The sequence below is a fragment of the Mytilus galloprovincialis genome, chromosome 3 (genome assembly GCF_965363235.1).
Source record: "Mytilus galloprovincialis chromosome 3, xbMytGall1.hap1.1, whole genome shotgun sequence".
In the NCBI taxonomy this organism is placed as follows: domain Eukaryota; kingdom Metazoa; phylum Mollusca; class Bivalvia; order Mytilida; family Mytilidae; genus Mytilus; species Mytilus galloprovincialis.
The window spans coordinates 43,909,558-43,926,500 of NC_134840.1; the positions used below are offsets into that span (position 1 = coordinate 43,909,558).

The following is a 16,943-nucleotide window of genomic DNA, read 5'->3' on the forward strand; positions in this document are numbered from 1 at the left end:
AAACAATCTCGGTCTTTTCGTTTGATTGTTCAATGCTATATTCGTCATTTATATGTAAATATGTTATTAAATCTTTTAACAACTGTGCATTTGAGAAAATAAAACTTCAATAAGTGCTCAATAGAGTGTGATCTCTGTGTATATGGGTTTTAGCACAAATACAAGCAAAATCTTTACAAGTGAAATAGGACGAGTTTACCGATAAGATTAGAATGGTCTTTTAAGTAGATGTATACTCTTGTCAATGAATATGAATGGGGAACAATATTAAATTAAATCGGTAGACAGTTTCATCTTATATACTACTTTTACAAATAATATAGAAGATGGTAAGTCACAATTTATATACTTATTTGGTTATAATATTCCCTTGTAGGTGTTTTAAGGGTCTTTTTGCATCAATATCTGGCATTGTCAATCGCGATATTTAACAGAGACAATACAAAAGGAAAACAAAAGACGAGTTGCTGTTCGGGACATCACAAAAAATGTAAAAAAAAAAGTGTTCAAGTAAGTAGGGCGAGTGATATTATTATCACAATGAAATTCAATTTGTGCTTTTTTTTTAAATTGAAAATTGAAATTGGGAATGTGTCAAAAAGACAACAATCCGATCAAAGAGCAGACAACACCCGAAGGCCACCAATAGGTCTTCAATGAAGCGAGAAACTCCGCTCCTGGAGGCGTCCTTAAGATGGCCCTTAAACAAAAGTGTATATACTAGTTAAGTGATAATGGACGTCATACTAAACTCCAAAATACATATAGTAAGAGCTGAGGCTGTTTGGTGATCTAAAGCTGATAACTTGCATGTGGACTTTGGTGGACAGTTGTTTCGTTTACAACCGTAACTCATATACTGTTTGATTGTTTGTTTTAAAGATAGTTGAGTCTGTATAATTTTTCTATGTAAAAGCATCGTTTTTTTTCCATTTTCGCTGTCTAACAAAGTTGCGTATTTTCATAAACAAATGTATGTTTTAGGCTGACCAACTTACAGAAGAACAAATAGCAGGTATAAACCATTGCATTTCATTTTTCTTTGTTTTGCAAATGTTTGAGAAATACATTTTAAATCCTCGATGAAGTAAAATCATTCGGTAACGGGTTCTTGAAATAGAATGAGTATTAGCCAAACACTTGATATTAAAACCTTTTATATCTCTTTATGTTTTAATATCTGAAATGTAGTATTGTAATTTAAACTGAGAGAAAAAAAAACACATATCAAAATGCTTTAATTTTTGAAAATTAATACAAGTTAGAATTGTACATTTCATAGAATATTATGAAGCTTTCCGCGTCTTTGACACTGACGGGGATGGATCTATCAGTATTCAAGATCTCGGAACAGTTATGATGGCTTTAGGACAGAATCCTACAAACCAGGAATTGAAAGAAATGACACATGCTTATGCTGATCCTGATAGCAATGGTATACTGCTGTCTTTATATGTTTGTGTTTTATGTGAGCTTGCTAGTAGTTGATGGTGCAAAAAGCAAAACAACGTTTAAGGGGGGAAAATCAGTTTAAAAACTGGATTGTTCAGCGGATGTCTTAAAACATTTTAGTTAAAACAAAACCATTATATACATGTACTGATGTGAAGTTTGCTAGAACATTTAATGAACAAAGATAATTATGTTAATTGTTTAAAAAAAAATACATTTAACTCTTTGCATGTTAAGTCTAGTATGAGCTAGTGTGATCTGTGGACAAACGTTAATGTGTGTTGTGTGTCTCTTTCTAGGTGACTGGTAGATCTTGAAATTAATTTGGCACAAAACAAATTAAAAAAGAAGATGGTCAAATACATAAAGACAACTTCTAACGAATTCCCTCACGTGGTCTAAGCATAACAATATAGTTGACGGTGTAACTTACGATTTGTGTTTAGGTCTATCCACCCCCTTTTAATCTCGATAAATGTTGGGATTGCCATATCATAGAAAACACTAAAGTATAAGAATAACAAACATAAACAAAATTATTTCGAATATATTTACGGAAAGTGGGCTCATTGACAAAGTACTCAACTCCCTGATAAAGTAAAATTATTTTGTCACTTTAAAGTAAGAAGAGGTTACCTCCAAAGAGACTTCATATAGCAATGTTATCATCAGTATACACTTGTAGTCAAAACCCATAAAGTATATCTCAACTGAATCTTAATTATAGATAAATCAAAAACAAAACAAAAACACCAAGACTTGCTTTGAACTAAAAAAAGACACAATGATTTAACAACTCAAACATGAATATATGAGATATATTTTCTTTCGCAACGAAATGTTAACTATATGAAATAAACACGCGGGGAAACAAGTAAGAAGAGAACGCCATGGTATTCATCAACATAAATAACCTACAGGTATTCAGATGGAAATTGTTTCTCCGTCTTACAGTAATGATTTTGCATTTGGTTTTTCATTGTACTAGTATATAAAATGTGTGTTTTTTCCATATCGATCATCTTCACTTTCCTTTGTTTAAACAGGAGAAGAACTTATAGACTTTCCTGATTTCTTATCTCTTGTGGCAAGGACAGTGAAGGAAACAGATTCCCATGAAGAACTTCGGGAAGCTTTCAAAGCATTTGACAAAAATGGAGATGACATTATAGATGCAGATGAACTCCGAAAAGCAATGTCAAATTTGGGAGAAGAATTAAGTGAGATTGAAATCGACGAAATGATCAGAGCTGCTGATAAAGACGGTGATGGTCAGGTTCATTATGAAGGTATGTAGAGACGTCAATATGTATTACATTCAAGATCCACACATAATTAATTACTATATAGTTAAATCGCGACATATTTTACCAATTTTTTCTAGTATTGTTGAATTATCACTAATTCTAAACGCGTATCAAGTGACGAAGAAAATAACATGATAGTTTGTGTGGCCCAGTCTTTAGTCTTCCAAGTCGTGTTTTTGGTATTTCTGTTTGTCTATAATTGGTCTTTTTCTTTATTATTTTGCCATGACGTTGTGTGTTCATTTTAACATATGAGTATGAATGTCCCTCTAGTATCTTTCGCCCTATTTGAAAAATAGTCCAGCAATTAACTTTATTTTCAACAGTTTCGGGAAAATTATCAGTTAAGATAAGAGGATATCGAAAAATAAAGAAAAAAGTATCACACGAAGCATGATAACACTGTACAAATAGTCCGTTGCCAGATATGGTACATATGCCTTTTCTGGAATTACAAAAACAAAATACGTCATTGTTTAAGTGTGTAAATATACTGCTATAAAACAACTCATCGTAGGTATGCGGTTAACATCAATTAGGTTTTTTTTTTGAAAAACCATGTAGTGGACAATCTCTTTGCATGAATGGTGGTATGAATGTGTAGACTTGGTGCCTTTTCTCTTCTTTATTTCAAAGCAACTTTGAAGTAACTACAATCTAAATGAGAACTGATTTTTCAGTTTGAGTTCAATGAATTTTGTTTTATTTGTCAACAACAGCATGATCTTTATAAGACAAATGCAATGTATGATCGTTCACTGTAGCACAAACATCGTATGTTATCTGCAATCGTTCAAAGACCAGATTAAAAGTTTGTGCGCACAAGTTTAAAACTTGTGCGCTCATGACTTAAAGTTATGCGCACAAAATTTAAAGTCGCGCGCGTACAAATATGTAAAATTTCATTTTTGGCACTTAAGAAGCTCTGTAAAAGAAGGAAAAGTTAATATAAATAAAGGTGAAAAGTTTGGCAGCAATATATCTGATAATCAATATAATGGATATGATGTGATGTGGTCCCAACCCCAATTCCAGCATAAACAAAATCCCCAACAAAATTGAAATTTTCGATCAACGACATTTAAACATTATTGTGTTTTGCACAAAAATCATATAATAATTATATATTATAGTCAATTTAACACACGTAATTTTACACTGCTTTTTAATGAATCATATGTTTTAGGAAGTCTACTCAAGTTACCTTTATCGTTCTTTTCTTTTCAGAATTCGTTCATATGATGGCCTCAAAATGAAGAAAAGATATAAGAAAACAATAGAGTTGTGCAATACAATTTCAACTTTTTGAACTATGCATTCAGATGGGTGTTTCTATTATCAGTAGAATTCGCTCTTCTTTTTTTTTGTCAAAATGCAAGTTATATGTTACAGGCATTAAAGGGACACCAACTGTCATAGTTTATCTTAAGGTCGGTGTCATTGGTCAAAATGAGAAGAATTGTATGCTTGTTGAATGCAAGGTTATTAGTAAGACCTATTTCGCCAATATGTTATCTATTATACATAAATAGAATGTGCTGTAAGATTTTAATAAGAGCATCACTATAGCGCTCTTAGAATACCATTTAAAGCCCCCGAATTAAAAAAAAATATGTATGGAACGTACTGCTGAAACAAATTAGAGATGATGATGTTGCCAGTCAGATCAATTATTGTATCTAGCAGTTTTTTTATTCGTCCGATCAATACCAAATCAGTCAGCTGTATAAGAATATCCATACATGATTAACCCAGTATTCATGTACATTAGATGTACATGTAGATGCTGACAAAAAGACGATTATCGGATTTTTAAAGAGCTACAACGGAAATTATATGTCACTTATACCACCATGTTTTCCAGACGAGAAACTTAAATGTGAATCGGTGGTAAGGGGTTTTGCAATCACCATTAATTGCTATTGGCGGCAATGATTTTCATAAGAATTAGTTTTTGTCGAGCCTGCGTCTTTTGTCGCAGAAAGCTCGACATAGGAATAGTGATCCAGCGGCTGCGGTGTAAGCTAACTTTTTAAAAAGCTTTGTATTTTAGAAGATGGAAGACCTGTTTGTTTCATACTGTATACATAGATGCACCATGTTACGAAGTTTCTGTCTGTCACATGTCTATTGTCCTTGACCTCATATTCATAGTTCAGTGGCTACATGAAAAAGAGTTAAGAATTTTTTGTAATGCTAATTTATCTCTTGTTATGAGTAATAGGATAACTATATTTGGTATGTGCGTACCTTGCAAGGTCCTCATGACCGTCAAACAGTTTTCAATCGACCCCCACCTCCCTTCATGGATCAGTGAACACGGTAAAGTTTTGGTGGTCATTTCATGGATCAGTGAACACGGTTTAGTTTTGGTGGTTGTTAATTCAATATCTAGGATACTTTAAGCAATAGGTCTAATATATACGGTGTATGTAAGGACTTTAAGGTGTACATGTCCAACTTGCGGGTTTCATCTAGCCTTGACCTGATTTTCATGGTTCAGTGGTTATAGTTAAGTTTTTGTGTTTTGGTCTGTTTTTCTTATACTGGATGTAATAGGTATATAAAAATTGGTGTATGGAATGAATGTAAGGTGTACATGTTTTGCTGGCATGTGTCATCTAACCTTGACCTCATTTTCATGGTTCAGTGGTCAAAATTAAGTTTTTGAGTTTTGGTCTTTTTTTTAATACTATATGCAATAGGTCAAATGTATTTGGTGTATGGAAATATTTTATGATGTACATTTCAGTCTCGCAGGTTTTATTTGACTTTGACATCATTTTCAAGGTTCATTACTTAGTGTTAAGTTTTTGTGTTTTGGTCTGTTTTTCTTAAACTATAAGCAATTGGTCAACTATATTTGTTGTATGGAAGAATTGTTAGCTGTACATGTCTGCCTGGTATCATGGTTCATCTAACCTTGATCTCATTCTCATTGTTCATTGGTCAATGTTATTATAATAAGGAGGCTGGTGGGTACAAAAAGTTCAGGAAAAAATTAAACCTTTATTTTTTTATTATAAATCTTATTTATTACACTATTAGTTATTACTTTATGATTTGGTACAAAAATCAACCAAAAAAATCGATTCAGTTCGGCCCCAGAAGACTTTTAAAATGTTAATATCATTGAAAAAGCTCCAAATTATCTCCCTTTTGTGCAAAAATGCCATTTTTTGGCATCAAATTTTTAATATCTTTTTCAACTCATCGGTGACCTATATTTTTTATTATTATTTTCAAATAAGCTATACATAAACTGAATAATTGTAAAATTAAAGCGATTTCCGTAATTAGGTTATTTTTTTATTTCGATATAACCTCAATTTCGCCTATTAGTTCAACAGAAAAAAAGGACATTAACAAAAATGTATGCTTCTTCCGGAGGATGATTGCGAGTTAAATGAACGGTGACTCCATTTGTTTTATTTCATTTTTCTATTAAGTATAGGATAAAGTTCCTTTATAAAAAAAATATAACGAAATCCTATATTAGAAAAAAAAAATGATTTATACCCAGGAGCCCCCTTAAGTCTGTTTCTTAGAAACTATAAGCAATAGGTCAACTATATTTAGTATATTGAATGATTGTAAGGTTTACATGTATTTCTTGTTTGGTTGATATGACCTAGACCTCATTGTCTTGGATTAATTCATGTTAAGTTTATGTGATAGTTGTAGTAAAGCTTCATATTTAGGACCATCAACATAATATCAATGATTAGTGAAGAAGGCGAGACATTACAGCGTTTGAACTTTTGTTTATATAAATGCTAAAAGTTCTGCGGCATATAAATACAGGTCAGCAAATAAGGGCTTGCAATAGTATCCTTGGGCAACTTATTTATAATAAAATAATTTACGAACAAAAAATATTGAAGACATGAACAAACGACAACCACTGAACTACATGCTCTAGATTTGAGACAGGGTCAAAATGAGGCGGTATTAAACATGTTTGAAGGCGCCTACACTACCCCTACCCTTATTTTGTCGACTGCATACGTTTGTACAAACTTATATTTTTTTGAAGAATCCACTTCTTTTTGACATCACCGGTAGGATTCATCTAAGTGAACCTTTCTTTTATAGTTTCTAAATCTGAGCGTATGTTATAAATTATGTAAGAAGCGAAGCAACCAATCTGGTGGGTTAATAATACCCTCAGTGACAAGGTAACCAGCAGGGCATCGACACAGTGCTGACAATCGTGTATTTTTCCCTTATTTTTCCTACTGTCAAGTTCATTGCTAGAGAATTTACTTTGGTCAATTGTTTTGTTTCAAGAAACAAGTGATGTCTTAGGTTAAAACAAAAAATGCTTTCCAATCTGCTATAGTTTTACAGGATGTAAAGATTGTATACATTATATAACTTGATATAGATGATTAACGTATCAAATTAGGAGTATAAAACCTATAGTGGAGCAGGAGATGCTTAAGGGCATACGATACAGTTTTGATCCCGTATTTACAGTTTGATGAAAATTTCTATATAGGCTAATTTTTGCCTGATTAAATCAAATATGTAATAAAAAATATACCTTCATGCGCTACTTTTTGAGTTAAATGAGGTCGAAGTTTTGTATATTTGCTAAAAATTCGGATTTCTGACCGCATTTTCCCTTTCGAAAGAAATCCATAACTTTTTTGTTTTAAAAGATAAACACAAATTGTTTTTTGTTAAATAATTTGTAATTATCACATATTTGTTACGAATACGTCTGGTTTTACATATGCAATAACCTCAAAATTGCCCGGGGCAAAACAGAGCATATTGATATTGTGCCCCGATTCTAAATGACGTGACGTCACTGCGTCCTTAACGACACGTTTGTGATAAAATGTTTAAGATTTTACCTTTTATCTTTCATTAAATTGTTATAATTGACCTTTTTTTCTCTTTTCTGCAGAAATTATAATATGTGATAAAAAGATATAACATGTCTTTTCCATATTGGCCCTGGTATCATCCCTCAGGCCGATATGGGAGTCTCGGGATGATACCAGGGCCAATATAAAATTGTTTTTTGTTAAATAATTTGTCATTTCTGTGTTTTATAAGTATCCTAAAAAAATATGTCTTTTTTACTAAAAAAATAAGTCATATTTATCAAATTGTCATGAATTGAAAAAATAACGTAATTTTTTGCCGTATATTTATCAAAATTTTAAAAATTGTACTATTTAGGGAGCTACCATTTGATTTTTATCGGGGGGCTAGGATGAAAAATTGTCACATACCCAACTATGTCAGTCCTATTCAGGTCCGATAACTCTGTCGATATCATAGATAATATCGGATACATACAAAATTGTTAAAACCAAACCAATCGTATTATACGTCTCTGTTGGAATGTATACAATAACTATATTTTTTACACAATTTAAACTTTATATCGATTCATTGCCTGGATTCAGCTTTAAATATTGAATTAAAAAATAAATAACTATAAAATGATATTCAATGATCGAAATTCATTTAAATTAAAATTTGAATCAGATTATTTCTTTGAAATAATTATAGAAATATAAAAATATTAGAATGCCTTTTAAGCAAAAAGCAAAAAATATTTTTTTAAAGAAATTTTTATAATATTCATATTTTCCTAAAGTTTATTATGAAACATACTTCTTCTGATTTGACACGGGAAGGAGAAGATATTTATTTGTACATTTATGAAAACTTTTTTATATCACAAAATTTAAACTCTGGTAATACATGTATACACACTGACAGGATGTTGAATGTCACCTGGTTGCTTTTGGTTTGGACGTCTACCTGACGGGTACGTCTAAACACCGCTCAGGACCTCCTGAGTGCACTCAGGACATACAAAGTGCACTCAGGACCCTTTATAGTCATCGCATTTGCACACAGGATGGATGTATATACGCGTTACATGCTGCTTATCTAAGAATTAAATTTTGGTAGAATTTGAAATCGAACTTAGATAGATATGTTAATTTTTTTAAATTATGAGGGCACGTGTCACTGATTACACAACTACTGAGCCGTGAATTATCCAATCAACAAAATTAATTGGATTATATTTATTGATGTTTATGAATTGTGTTGTTTGTACAATGTTGCGTTTAAAATTTTAAGATTGTTTAATGTAAATTTAGATTATGCACAGTGAAAATAGTAAATTGTATGTAATATGGAGAGAAAAAATAAGATAACCCATTCGATGTTCTTTGTATTTTTCATTTTGACGGCTAAATTAATTATTTTGTGTTCTACAGTTTATGAAAAAAGAAAATAAAAAAATCTGTAACAAGTTCGATTTTTGTTTTTCTTTGTGTGATTTTTTTCTCTTTCTCCATATCAATTTAATAAACAAAACCAATGTTTACTAAATATCAAATGTTATTCTCAACAAACCACTGTATGATACACATAGGTATAGAAAGACAATTACATGTATATACAATATTTACAATGACAATATTTACAATTTAAGAAGTCTAATATCTTGGCTGTGTACGTGCTGTCCTTGGTCTTTTCCTTTGGTTAGGCTTACGTGCAAGGATAAAAGAGGAGGGAAGTCATAGATATATTTAAAAAAAAAAAAGCGCAAATATCCTATGTTTTGAAGCGCAAGTGTCCACAAAAAAGCGCAAATGTCCTATGAAAAAGCGGAAACGTCCCGTGCCGCTATCCATTGCGTAAGCCTGGAGATATGAAAATACATAAGAATTATTCATCTTTATTTTTGAACTCAAAATAAATTAAAAAATTTCCGTATTGAACGAAATTTCATAAAAAAAATATCAATGCTAATTTTTGTGATTAACTGTTAGCTTAAAAGTAAATTATATAATATGAAAATACGAAAGAATTATATAATATGAAAATACGAAAGAATTATATAATATGAAAATACGAAAGAATTATATAATATGAAAATACGAAAGAATTATATAATATGAAAATACGAAAGAATTATTTAATATGAAAATGCGAAAGAATTATTCATCTTAATTTTTTAATTAAGAATATACCTTGCTCAATCTCTGGAAACACTCCTCGTAGTTGAAACGGGGTTTTGATCCCCAAGGACGCCACATTTTGCAATAAATTTATCTATATTTTTGAACGTTTTCAAGTGAAATGAATTGATTGAAAATTTCCAAACTATATGTAGATTTCTCATATTTCTCAACTGGCTTCAATTATTACAAACAAAACGAAAAGGTTTATTTAACATTTTTTTCCAAAACAATATTATTATCTTTGTTCTATATTTTTCAAAATACATCTAGGTTTTGTTTGTTTGTCAAGCTTACTTGTATGCGGTTAGACCCACTATTACTAATCACTTCTAATTATTAAAGATCAAACGACCTAATCAACATGATAATTGGTATTCAATATAATCATCGGTCATGCCTGACATATTTCATAAAAACGGCGCGTGCCGATGAAAACTCAAATAACTTCTTAAATATTAAATTGATTTTATCGAAACAAAAACTATAAGAAGAAGAATTAAATTATCTATCGAATGCATACCTTCACCACCCACTAAAACATATATTTCATGTCCTGAGTGCACTTTGTATGTCCTGAGTGCACTCAGGAGGTCCTGAGCGGTGTTTAGACGTACCGCTACCTGACAATATATTATGATGTAACATTATAAGATTAGATTTCACCTGTCCGGTCAAGGAATGATATTTTTAAGGTATAGAATATTTATCTATTATAATTGGACATTGTTTTATTTTCTCTTAGGATGAAAACATTTTTTGTTTGTTTTAAAAGGAATGTATTAATATATTTCTAAAGAAAGATAAAATATACAGAAAACTTGAAAACACCTTTAAAAAAAGGAGAGATTTTTTTTTATTGAAGATATTGTAAACTTTTTTCTGGTAACAGTATCTCCTGGATGAATATCTGTCAAAATAGATTTCAAGATTTCAAGATTTTATTGTAAAGCAACGCTCAGACACATAAATGTGTAACATGAGGTACATATATACAATGGTAAACATGATTTATAATACAAAGGTAACATTAAAAAAAAAAAAACAAAAACAATATAATTTAAAAAAAAAAAAAAAACAACAATAAAAAAAATAAAAAAAAATAAGACAAATTAATATACATATCACAATAGGTTATTCAGCTTTTTGATAAAAGATGCCACCTGTCTATATAAATTGACATTACAGTAAGATAACATTACAGATAATTTCTGTTTACTTGGATGCTTCGTATAATAACTAGGGATATGTTGTTCTCTAAAAGTAACCAGTTGAGGAGACTTGCATATAAAAAGATAGTGAAATTCGTCTCCTACACTTTCTTTACATATGTGACATTTTCTGTCCTCCGCCGGAATATTGTGCCAACGCCCAGTTTCAATGGGAATTTTTATATTAGACGTTCTTAATTTTGTCATCCAGATTCTTGCATTTTCCGGTATTTTTATTAAATAATTTTCAAATCCAAAACAGTTTTTATAACTAGAATAAAATACACCTCGGGAAGATAATTGGACATCTTGATGCCATTTTTGTATATATTGGTCTTGTAAAACCTGTTTTATCAGATGTTTGTAGTCAGCACTATCTTGATTGACAAACACATATCCTAGTCCTGTATCATTAAATATTGATTCTATAAAGTTCAGCCATTTGAATGATTGACCGCTATTTTGCATTAAACTTAATAATAATCTATACATATTACTACTTAATTTGTCACCATGCATTATCCTTCTCCAAAATGATGTCATTCTTATTTTGACTTTTATTTCTAATGGAAATCTGCCTAATTCTCCATATACCATATAGTTAGGCGTTGAAGATCTTACTCTTAGAATACGTTTACAAAAATTTAAGTGAATTTGTTCTAAAATTTTCAGGTTTTCGTATCCCTAAATCTCACACCCATATAAAAGAATAGGCTCTACCATGGCATCAAACATTTTAAGCTGTAAATCCAATGGGATGGCTTGATTTCTAATACTTTTGTACAAGCTGTATAATGCTTTTTGTGCTTGATTAACCAATTTTTTCTTCGCCTCATTGAAAGTACCATTACATTTAAATATGAGCCCAAGATATGAGTAGGTATCGACTAATTCTATATTTTTGCCTTGTAATTTAAATTCAAATTTCCTTCGCACTTTGCCTTTACTAAATACCATACTTTTTGTTTTTGTAACATTAACTTCAAGTTTCCATAATTCACAGTAGTTCTGAAAAATATTTAGTGCATTTTGCATACTTTCTACTGAATCCGCCAGAATGACGGTATCATCAGCGTACAGTATGGCAAACAGTTTCATAATTGAATTTAACTCATTTTGACATTTTTCTTTAACTATCTCAAGGGGACATCCACCTAAATCAATAAAGAATTTTTCTAAGTCATTTAAAAAAATAGAAAAGAGAAAGCGAGATAGATTTTCCCCCTGTCTTACACTAGTTAGACAGGGAAAATATTCTGACTGTTGGTTGTTGTATTTTACACATGATTTAATATTGTTATACATATTAAAAATAACAGTAAATATTTTCCCTTTTATACCACTGTTCTGTAGTTTTTTCCACAGACCACTTCTCCATACAGTGTCGAATGCCTTTCGAAAATCAACAAACGTACAAAATAGTTTTTTTCCAAAAGATTGATAGAGTGATATTAAGGCATGCAATACGAATAAATTATCGGTTGTAGAGTGACCTTTTCGAAATCCAGCTTGGTTGTATGAAATTAAGGAAATTTCATTTGCAAAAAAGGTTAACCTAGAATTAATTATTGATGTAAAGACTTTTCCTAAACAGCTTATTAATGTTATTGCTCTGAAGTTATCAGGATCCATGGTATCTCCTTTGTTTTTAAAAACTGGTCGTATTATACCAATAGTCCAGTGCTCTGGGATTATTCCGCTTTCTAAAACAATGTTAAATATTTTACAGTAAATATGTACCAATGCTGGAGTTGAATGTTTTATATACTCATTTAAAATATTATCTAATCCTGGTGATTTGTTATTCTTTAAATTTTTTATTGCATCAGTTATTTCAGCTTCCGTAATCTCATCGTTCAAAATTGAATCATACAAAGCATCATCACAAATAGAGTTAAAATCAATATCAATAGCATCATCAGCTGCATCGGGTTCATATTGATTCAATTTTTTAAAATATTCGTAAAATGTGTCAATAGGAATTGGAGGGTTCTGTTTAGTTTGACCGGAATATTTTTTAAGAGTCCTCCAAAAGGCTTTTGTGTCAGATTTCGAGTGGGATCTAAGCTCAGCGGCACATTTTTCTTGATACTTACCAAAATTTTGATTTAGTGTTTTCTTATAATCTTTAGCAGAAGTGCTTAAAAGTTGTTTGATCTCTGCAGATTTTTTATGCTTATATGTATTTTTAACCCGATGAAATGCATTTCTTTTTTCTCTGCACTCATTATTAAACCAAGGTTTTGTATTTAATTTAGGTGACCTTTTAGACCTATTATTTTTGTTATCACTAAAAGCGTGAGTGGCGCTATTTACTAAGAATTTACAAAGGTTATCAATAAAACTATTTATCTGATCGACATTAACCTGTGTGTTTTCATTCATTTTATTCAACATGATGTTAAGTTCATTCAATGAGTTATTGGGATCATCATTTATTTCTTGAGTAAATTCATTTGTTTTATCTGACCTCCAACGAACATGTTGGTCTACCTTTTGATTAAAAGTTAAGTTTTTCTGATGATTATCGTTATCTATTTTCATTGTAAAATGGACTCTATTATGAACATCAGAAAACATTGGGTTAAAATCAATTATTTCAAAATCTGTAGTTATATTAAAACTATTAGGTGAAAGTAACAGATAGTCTACCATGCTAGCATCTTTACATGTTGTATGGCCAATACCATTGTCTGAAAAAAGACGACCATTTGCTATAAATAGGTTACATCTTTTACAAAAATCCAATAATTTTGTTCCATATTTGTTTACACGACCTGTATCTTTATTAAATCTTTGTAAAATATTATTTTCTTTTAGTATAGAATAACTCGAAGTATTATCATTAATGATATCTTCTTCTATTTGTAGTATTTCTTGTAAATTTATATCATCATCAACATAATCCTTAAAAGAAGAAGTTCTAGCATTGAAATCCCCTACAATCACAATATTTTTGATACCTTGAGAAAATATTAACAATTCTTCTTCAATTTCAATGAATGATTCATCAGATGAATATTTTGAGAACTCAGGTGGAACATAAGTACAACCAAATAGAGTATGTTGATCAATAAATGTGTCACACTTCAAATATTTTTTTTTATTAAGAAATTTTGAAATCAATGATATCGAAATATCACTAAAGGAAAATAACAGAAACATCAGAGATTATTTATAGAATATTAAATATAATCTAGGAAAGTCTTACTATAGAAATCATTGATTTGATGCAACATTTCCATATGATACATCAGCCGCCATTTTGAAAAATCTCGGAAAATTCCCTTTTTTAAATCGATGTTTGACCGAATTTGCCCTGAAATTAAACTGTTTTAAGTAGTATTTTTCGCCAGCTATATGTTTGAATATACTTAATCGATTTGCAAAGTTTGTGTTTTATTTACAGAATTTCTTTATTTGTTGTAAACGTAGACTTGGGTATCTGTAATTTAACATTGAGTCAACGGAGAAATGACGAGAAAAAGTGCATATTTTACGATTCCGATTTGACCGAATTTAATCAAAAATTAAACTGTTAGGACCAACATTGTTTGATAGAAATATGTATGAATATCAAGGATTGATTTGCAAAAGTAAGAACACGGATCAGGTTTATGAGAAAATTAAACTTTATTGAAGCATATATGCATTTTATATGGGGAAATATAATACAAAATGGCGGCTATTATACGTCACAAAAGTCACGTGATGTCTAACTTAGTTGGATATACGGTCCTGCCTTTTTTTTTTATTTGTAATCTCTGTCCTGCCTTTTTATTTTTCAGTCTATTCGGTCCTGCCTTTTTTTTTCTTAGCTTATCCCGACTTTTTTTACAACAATTGTAATCCTGCCTTTTTTTTTTACCAAGTTACTCATCCTGCCTTTTTTTTTACTCAAAATCCTGTCCTGCCTTTTTTTTCAAATTTCATCCTAGCCCCCCCATAAAAATCAAATGGTAGCTCCCTTACTGTTTTATAAAATTTGGTCCAGATAATCTCCCTGCAAAATGAAACAAATGTCTTTTTTATTTACTGAGGTTCATGCTGGGGTTTTTTAATGAGGCATATGCTGGTCAATGTTTTTGTTGTTCTTTGTGGTGTGTGTCTTGTGCACTTTTTTGCATTTAAGTTTCTCCTTTTTGGTCATGGTGTCGTCTGTTTCAAAACTCCTTGTTGTTTTTGATTGTCCAGTAGGTAGAAATCTTCTCCCAATTTATTTCATAAATCAAATTTGAAAAACAAAAAACTTTATTTCTGCAGCATACTTGATGTCCATACAGATTAAACTGAAATTGGTATGATAAATATCGTAATATTGTAACAAGGAACTGTCGACTATTTGAAGTTTTGTTCACTTATAAAGCAGAGATAGGCATGGATTCCAGATTGGGCCAGTTAAAAAACATTGTGTATACGTGTGGCACGTCTGAAGAAAAAAGTAGCATTACAATTTTCCTGGTTTCAGCCTTTTATGTAAGCAGGTGAAGGAAGTCAACTTTGAAGCGCTGTGATTGGATGTAAGCCATGGTACTTAATTCATAATATATAGTTTTCTTTAAAATTGATTAAAAATAATTGCAGTGAGTGAAACTTTTAAATACAGGAAAACATTTTCTTGAGAATTATTAGAAAGGGCTTTATAATTTTCGTAAATTTGATGTAAAATGACGGTGGCCATGAATATGCTATAAACAATTAAGCACCGTTTAGAAATGGCCATGGTCGTTGACTTCAATAAAACAGAAGAAGAAAGTAATATCTCACATACTATTTTGTCAAGGCTTTTATTATAAAAATGTGGTAAATTTAGAAATTGTTAGTATCCTCGGAGGGAAAACTACTTCCATTTTCCCTATAAAATACTACTCCAGATTTAAAATCGTTGTGATAATAGAAATGCAATGTACCACGTTAAATGAAGAAATATAAAGACGAAAGAATAACACAATTAATGTATTCAAAACATTTAAATCAAAATCAAGACTACGTTATGTTAAACGGATTATGATTTAAATTTACCCTATGCTTTTCAAATCTGAACATAATATGTCTCTTTTTAGATCGAAATGAAGTCCTGCGTGAGAAAACACCAGACAGAAAGTCCTGTGATAAAGAAATTACACCAATACAAAACAAAACAAAAATATGCTGTTTTATATTTTAAACCATTAAAATTTGATATCGAGGATGTCATTCAATATCTTTTAAATAATTATCGATTTTGTGCAAAAATAATGTAAATTTCCGTCAAAAGCATTTAATATTTAAAAACAAAAACGAAGAAATCAGTTTGTACATGATATACACGTCTTGATAAGTCAACAAAGAAATATTAGCCCATAGTAAACAACGCCGTAACACCATAGAGATATGTCGCATTGCGGGATGACATCATTTTATAAGAACTGTATGTGATATTTAGAAAAAAGAGGCCAATTGGGGGAAATGAAAACTCCAGTTTTTGTATTCTTTTCTAGAATTTATTTTCGTATAAAAAGTTTGTTCAATGTCTTCAAGGAATCTTATTCATATTTTACTATCAATGCTTTTGATTTTTTATTTATACAAATCAACACAGAATTTTCCTGTTGAGTCTCAATGATAACTACATGTAGATATATATAGGTATAGGTCTTTATCAGTGGCGAATCCAGAACATTCATAAGTGGGGCCAACTGACCGGCCTAAGAGGGGTCCCGCTTCGGTCAAGCTTCAGTGATTCCCTATATAATCAACCAAACTTTTCTCAGAAAGCCCCCCCCCCCCTTCCCTAAATCCGCCTCTGTTTATGTTGGAGCAGTTGTATTCATTTCACTGTACACGAATGAAATTTTTGAATCGACTTTTATTTCTATTGACCAAACTTATTGGTCAATTATCACAAAGTAAAGATTACAACAATAAAACTAAGTGTAGAAATGTTTAAAAGCATTGACCAAACAAATAAATATCAATATTATCGTTTACCGTAT

The 16,943-nt window shown here is 30.7% G+C and overlaps 1 protein-coding gene across 1 annotated transcript; it reads left to right on the forward strand.

Moving 5' to 3' along the window:
* The first annotated feature begins 172 nt into the window (after nt 1-172).
* On the forward strand, nt 173-4,332 carry LOC143068038 (calmodulin-like). Its single transcript, XM_076241777.1, has 5 exons — nt 173-329; nt 985-1,015; nt 1,283-1,435; nt 2,499-2,741; nt 3,987-4,332. The coding sequence occupies exons 1-5, from the start codon at nt 327-329 to the stop codon at nt 4,013-4,015; spliced, it is 459 nt and encodes a 152-aa protein (XP_076097892.1). The 5' UTR covers nt 173-326; the 3' UTR covers nt 4,016-4,332.
* Nucleotides 4,333-16,943: the final 12,611 nt, after the last annotated feature.